The 7,335-nt window shown below is 41.9% G+C and overlaps 1 protein-coding gene across 1 annotated transcript in view; it reads left to right on the forward strand.

Moving 5' to 3' along the window:
- LOC101626130 (zinc finger protein 112) overlaps positions 1-7,335 on the forward strand; it is a 17,745-nt gene that overhangs the window by 2,372 nt on the left and 8,038 nt on the right. Inside the window, 2 exon segments of the mRNA XM_012733481.1 lie at positions 3,563-3,609; positions 5,932-6,058. Coding sequence (XP_012588935.1) covers positions 3,595-3,609; positions 5,932-6,058 — 142 coding nt within the window. The 5' untranslated portion in view covers positions 3,563-3,594.

The following is a 7,335-nucleotide window of genomic DNA, read 5'->3' on the forward strand; positions in this document are numbered from 1 at the left end:
GGGTACAGGCCAGAGATGCGGAGGGTGAGAGGATTCACTAGAGACAGAGCGGGGAGCAGAACAGGCAGATCAACGAAGTACACTGCTGAGGGGAGCAGCGGGCAGGTCAGGAGAGGTCTGCCACACCATGTGGTCACCTCCAGAGCATGCGGGGATGGAACTCATGTGGAATTGGCTTATGCTTCTTAGTGCTGTGCCTTAACCCGCTGTGCCACCAGGGAGGGCCCGACTTCATCCTTACTCTTAAGAGTAAAGATGAGATTCACAGAGAGGACATGTTTCCTGAGAAACTTTCAACTGGTTAAGACACCACACTCCCACTATATTCTTCTAAGTCATGAATACCCTTGTATGCTCTTGTTTATTCAGATATTCTTTAATAATTTCTTACATTAGCATTTTGTAGTTTTCTGCATACTGACCCTAAAACATTGTTTAAATTTACTGCTAAATGTATTACGTATTCTTTCAGAGTCATGTTTTAAAAAATGGTCAGTAAGAATGCAAAAGACCTGAGTAAAACTATTACTGATAAACTGCCACTCCCAAACAGCAGAACACACATTATTTTATTGCATTTCAGTTTTGATAGTTTCTGTTGACAAGTGTTTTTGAGTTCACTGAGGCTTCTTCCTGAGGTTTCTGCGTGATAGGCACTGTGTCAAGTTCTCAGTGTACTTGTTGCCAGATACAGGAGTTAGAAGAGAGAAGTTGTTCAGAACCTATTTGTGGTTGGTATTGCTTTCCAACAGGCAGAAGGAAATAGGAACTTTTGGCTCAGTGAGATTGTACTCAGACTTCCTGAAAATGTGTGGGAGAGTGAAACATAAATGTCGCCCTCTCAGTTAGTTTTGATAGGATGGAGAAGCTGCCACTGTTTCCAACATGTTTGAGTGTTATATACTTATTGATAATTACCTAAAACAAATACTTTTGGAAACAAAGCAGGGTTAATTTGTGGCTTCTGTATTTAATTCATGGTGGCAAAAACGAGGATGAAACTAATCATAACTTAACATGTATTAGTTGCTTGCTGTGAACCACACTGACTTTCTAATAATTTGATGGATTAACTCATGTATTCCTCATCACAGCCCCACTTTTATCTAGAGTTTACAAATGAAGAACAGAGGCATCAAGAGGTTAATTGTAAGCATTTGCTTTGCCCAGAAATGACAGAATGAGCTTTGAGACTTGGCAGCCTGAATGTAGCCTGGGCTCTCAGCCAAGATGCTCTGCTGTCATTAGACCAGCAAAGTGGGCTTTAGGAGCTAATGAGGCTGGTGCAAAACCTGTTAAAAGGTGTCCTGCAGCGGGAGACATATAAACCAGGTAGAAAAAGCTAAGAGGTTCTAGGATGCAGGTGAGTAAACTACTGCCCTTTCCTCCCTGGCTAAGAATGGGTTTTATATTCAAAGGATTGTAAAAAGAAAAAAGAGGGAGGAAAAAATGATATTTGACTGGGACTAAATGGGACCTGCAAAATCCAAAGTATTTACCATCTGGTCCATTACATGAAAAACTTTGCTAACCTCTGATCTGGGTGAAGAGAGGACAGAAGAAATGGCACATGTAAACTCCTGGAGGCTTTTCATGGGTCAAGAGATTTATGTAACCAGAGAATGCAGCAGAGAAACGATTTAAAGAAAAAATTAGTAAATAACCATGGGTGATTTTCCTGTGTTGCCGAGTCTAGGCCTTATCCTAAAGGTTTTCACTAAGAAAGGAGCATGCACAGTCAGACTTTAACTCTGTCCATCATGTGAAATAACAAGAATTCTGTATAGATGGGTGACTGCTCTTTAAATGCCTGTTTAACATGAGTTGTTTTATATTCTGAATTCTCAAAGTCCCTTAGTCGATTAGTGACTTGTTGCTTGATGAAGTTGATCAGGCATCTAAACTAGAAACCTGTTTTCCTGTTGAATGTCTCCCTACAAAGATCCACAAATCACACTGCTGTTCTTTCCTCTTAGAGACAGCTTTGGACACCAGGGGGACACAGGGGAACTATCAGTGGTGAGGGCTGAGTCCAAGAGGCAGCTCTGCTCCTGGTTTGTGTTTTTGCACTTTGTCCCTCTCCGCCCAGAGAAGCTGGACTGCCTGGTGTTTAATTGTGTGGGCTCAGCTTGCAAATTGTTTCTATTCATACAAACAGTCTGTGGTTTGCAGCTATCTCTGTAAATAAATAGGGGAGGGGTGTTTCATAAAACCTCTTTCTCCACAGATTCTGGGTGGGGCCCAGGCATTGGGTTTTCTTTTGTTTGTTTTGAAGTTTCTAATGATACCTGTGAGCCAGCTGATTGAGCTCTCTCCTGGTGATTAAGTAAGAACACAGGCTCTGGGCAACCATCTTGGCTAAGTTTGCTGACTGTGTGGGTCATTGTTGGTAAATAACTTGAAATTGCCTTCTCAACTAAAAGTTCTCCAGCCTTTTAGATTGCCGGTAATTCTTCTGGAGCGTGTGATTTGGCTCTTGGCTTCTCATCACCCGAACTGCTGCTTCATTTGCTCCAGGAACTCTCTGACCCTCATGCTGTTTCAGTCCTCTTAGCGTCAGTGGCTGGCCTTAGCCCAGGCCCATTTCCACATGGGGTGCACCCATTCTACTCCTTAGCTGGTCTGGATTTGGGGCCCCCTCATGATCTCCCAAAGGACCTGTTTCAGCTATGTTGGCATCTACCTGTGTCTAGCTACTTTCTCACCTAGTCTCCCACACTAGGCTGTGAGCAACCAGAGATCTGGAAAATACCGGTTTAGAAAGGATTTTTGTGGACGATTTGTCTTTTCTTGTTGTACAGAAGACTTCATTTACAGCTAGATAAAATCTTTCTGTAGAAAAAGAAATTGTTAAAAGGTCCAGTTCTCAGACCATTAAAGTGAGTGGTGTTATAACTAGAGTCTCTTTTAACAAGTGATTGATGGATTTTATAAATTATCTTTTCATACATGCAAAAAAAAAAAATACCCAAGAAATTAAATTACTAGTTTCCAGATTTTCCCAGATGGCCTTCCTCCGGAGATGTGCGAATGATAGCAGCATCTCAGGCTTCTTTGGTCTTTTATTGTATTGGTGTGGAAGAGTCACGCACCAGTTGAGCTTCTTCTGGCGTCAGGAAGAATACTTACCAGGCATTAAAATTTCTGGAAGAGTGGTTTCAAGGTCTAAGCAGACATTATAACTGGAGTAACTACTCACTTCTCATCTTAACAACAGTCTTACAACATGGGTAGTTTTGTGATCCTGATGTGAATTACAGAAATGAAACAGAGAAAGGCCAGTGGCGGTAGCCATGGTCAGCTGTCGTATGAATGTGCAGCAAGCACAGTGCCAGGTTTGGGAAACAAATGTCCCCAGAGTCCGCTTTAGCCAGTACACCCCACTGCATCTCCTTGGCCACATTTCCCAGGATGAAAGCGAGAACTTGGGAGCGTGGGGTGTGTGGGGCCTGCTGTGCGGCTGCCCTCCCACGAGGGCATCCTGCCAGGGGGCCCAGCAGAGCCTGGGTCAGCCAGGCTCCTTGCCCAGGTGTGTGGCTCATTACTTTGTCTGCCTTCTCAGGTTTCTGCCGTCCCAAAGAGCAGAAGGAGAAAATGATGCAGTTCCAGGTAAGATGGATTTTTATTTCTTATACTTAACACATGACTTTATCTCCAGGAAGTGTATATAGACCTTTCTTTCCTTCTCCTTGCCAAGAGGAAAGGCATGCACAAAGGCTGGTTTTTGCCTTTTGTTATTGTATGAGTATAATAAATGTTATGATATATACTAGCCTTATTTTTATAAAAGATCATGTCCTCAAGACAAACTCTCCAAATCAGCAGTATCATCTTTCATTACATCTTGTGCCAGGATTTTTAAAAACATCCTTTCAGTTTTGGTTTTATTATTACTTTATTTCACATAGAACAGTGTAAAAGAATAAAAATCAAAAAGAAAAAATCCCATGTTATTATTCAGTAGATCTGCCTGTCCTGTTCTCCACTCTGTCTCTGTGAATCCTTTTACCACCCGCACCTCTGGCCTATACCCCAGTTCTTATGTGAATAAATAAATCTTTTTTTTTCAAAAAAGACAATACAGGTATCCAAATTAAAAATTTTAATCATACTGTAGGATATGCAGGCACTTTTCCATCTGTCCACTTTGTTTATCCCACTGCTTAACACGAAGAGAAGAGCATCATACAAGTTCAAACAATCGAGAGCCTTATGTACGTCTAGCTTAGTGTTCAGGTGCCTACTTTAGACAGGTCCAGCCAGCTCCAAAGCCTTGTCTTCAGAATCAGTTGTAGCAGGCAAACCATTTGGGTGGAAGGAGAGGCAAGAAAAAAACTACCCCCAAAAAAACCAGGAGTCTCATTCAGGGAGTAAGACCTGAGGCTCAGAGGTCTGGCCAGAACAAATACAGTGTTAAATAGTTCTTCACATAAAAAGTTAAATTTCCCTCTAGCAAAAAGTAGACAAGTAGAATGAAAAGACTCACAGCATACCTGGAGGAAAAGGTCTTAATGTCCACCAGGTGAAGATTGTCTCGAAGTGAGAAGCAGAGACAACCAGCAATGAAAAGAATGATCTTCATTATGCTAATGAAATTTGTGAAAAGTTTTCTAAAGAACTGCTTTTTAAAAAAAAAAAAGATTTATTTATTTATTCGTACAGAACTGGGGTACAGGCCAGAGATGCGGAGGGTGAGAGGATTCACCAGAGACAGAGCGGGAGGAAGAACAGGCAGATCGACAAAGTACACTGCTGAGGGGAGCAGTGGGCAGGTCGGGGCGGTCTGCCATACCATGCGGGTCACTTCTGGGGCTGGGGATCAAACTCACACTGAAGTGACTGCGGCTCAGCCTCCCTTGCGGTGCTGAGTCCTAATCCGCTGCGCCACCAGGGAGGGCCAGAACTGCTTTTTTACTTTCCAAATTCTGAGATTATTGGGGCTGTATTTTAATGTTCATGTATAACATTAACTGCTATAGGTTTAGGGGTGTATACTTTCTTGGGAAGAATACTTTGGTAAAACAACTGTTAGGAAACAGCTGTCACTAGGATTTCACAGCGTTGAAGGTTATTCTTAACATTTGTACTTTTTGGGATTTTAAGGAGCTAATCAACAAAACTCCAACGACTAAAGTTTATGTGAAAGGATTTTTGTAATAATCTAAAATTAAAAAATAGTAATATAATATAAAATTAAGTATGCATTATTTGAATCAGTTCATCACATTCTTTGTCATCAGTTCCTTACACATCCCTTAGATAGGATGAAGTAATAGCTAACATTTATTGGGGACTTACTCTATGCCAGGCACTGTTTTTAAATGTGCTACCTGTAGTCACTCATTTTGTTACCAGCACCCTATGGTACAGGTATCAGCATACAAATAAGAGGAGGAACTTGCCCAAGGTCACCCAGTCAACACGGGGCGGGGCATTCCAGTGTGAACAGGTGGTCAGGTACCACAGTTGTGCCTGACCCATAACCCCGTGGGCACTGCACACTCTGGTTGGGCATAGGGGGTGAGCTACAGACTTGAACAGTGCGGGGGACACATAACCTATAAGTGTGGGAGATAGTAAAGAAGTGCCGTGTGCATGTAAAAGAGAAAAAGCAGACTCATCACACCCTGCTGGAATCGAAGCTTTTCTGGGGCATACACATTATACATAGAATTTTAGATGTCAGTAATCTATGATGCAACAGATTTTCGGGGCCTTGCCTATGGGAGTGCTAACAAAAGGCAGCAATTTAAAATGCAAGGATTTCTTGCTTCGAACCCTTTGGTGGGGGGAATTAGCAATGAGGAAGGCATAGAGAAGGCTGCTCCTTAAATATGATTCCGGTGCCTCAGCCAGAACAGCCTGTCATTCCCTACACTTTCTCAGAGCTGCTCTTCCCTAAACATAGTTTTGGTGTGTTTGGCATTGTAGGAGCTGGTGACCTTCAAGGATGTGGCTGTGGTCTTCACGGAAGAGGAGCTGGGGCTGCTAGACTCTGCCCAGAGGCGGCTGTACCGGGATGTGATGCTGGAGACCTTCAGGAACCTTCTCTCACTAGGTGAGGAGGGCACCCTCTGAAACAGACTCTGACTCCTGGGGTATCTTTATGTGCTAGGTTGAGTGAAGCTTTGGGACTCCTGAAATCATTCTCTGAGTTTTGACTCATTAGAGTCCTAATTGTTTGTGGACAACACAAACAAGATGTTTCCAGACAGATAATCTGTCCGTTCTTAGGCTCTCCTTGGTGGCACAACAGGTTAAAACAGCACTGTGAGGCTGTCTGCAGCTACTGCAGCACGAGTTCAATCCTTGGCCAGGGAGCTGACCCACATGGCGTGGCAGACCTCTCCTGACCTACCTGCTGCTCCCCTCAGCAGTGTATTTTAGTCATTCTTCCTGTTCTGCTCCCCACTCTGTCTCTGGTGAATCCTGTCACCCCCTGTACCTCTGACCTGTACCTCAGTTCTTGTGTGCATAAATAAATCTTAAAAAAAAAAAAATCTGTCCATTCAGCTGTCACTGGCCAAATTGTGGTTCTGCCTCATTGGTTTGCCATGAAATCAGTTCAGTGAGTTGTTTTAGCGCTTCTGTTATTCAGTGTACTAATAACATAAACTTTACTTTTTCAGAAGTATTTTGGTTTTTGGTCTAACTGTTATTTCTAATAACTTAGAAGTTACCAAAAATTTATAAAAGTAAAAATTTAGAAGAAGAACATGCATATCACTTTTTCTTAGAGTCACCTATAGTAATGTTTTACACCATTTACTTTATTACTTTATATTCCTGTTCTTCCTCACTCTTATGTATGTATGTCTCTTTCTTGGTCTCAGGGATAGATCTTGGAGGTGGGTATGTGCACATGTATATGTATCTCTGTGTCTACATATATCCATATATAAATACATACATATAAATTTTTACAGATATGTATAGGTATTTCATTCAGTGTAAGAAAGAAATAAAATTTCAGTTGATTTCACCCATTTCTTACCCCAGAGATTGGCAAAATATAACACTGTAATTTTGGGGCAAAGCACTTTTTAATGTTTTTTTTTATATCATTTTGTGCCTTTTTCCATCTCCGTTGCAATCCCATGGGCTTCCCATCACCAAATCACCCGTGTGCCATCACCTTAGTCCAGTGCACTTCCCTCCCCCCACTGTTTTTGATCCCACTCCCCATTCCACCTGTAAAATATCTCTAGTATATAGTTGTTCATTATTATTATTATTTTCTATCCTGGTCCTTTATACTCTTGCTATGAGTGAAGCCAGTCAGTATTTTTCCGTTTCTTTCTGGCTTATTTCACTAAATATGATCCCTTCCAGCTC

Source organism: Condylura cristata, unplaced genomic scaffold, assembly GCF_000260355.1.
Source record: "Condylura cristata isolate star-nosed mole 26May11 unplaced genomic scaffold, ConCri1.0 scaffold00041, whole genome shotgun sequence".
Lineage (NCBI taxonomy): Eukaryota > Metazoa > Chordata > Mammalia > Eulipotyphla > Talpidae > Condylura > Condylura cristata.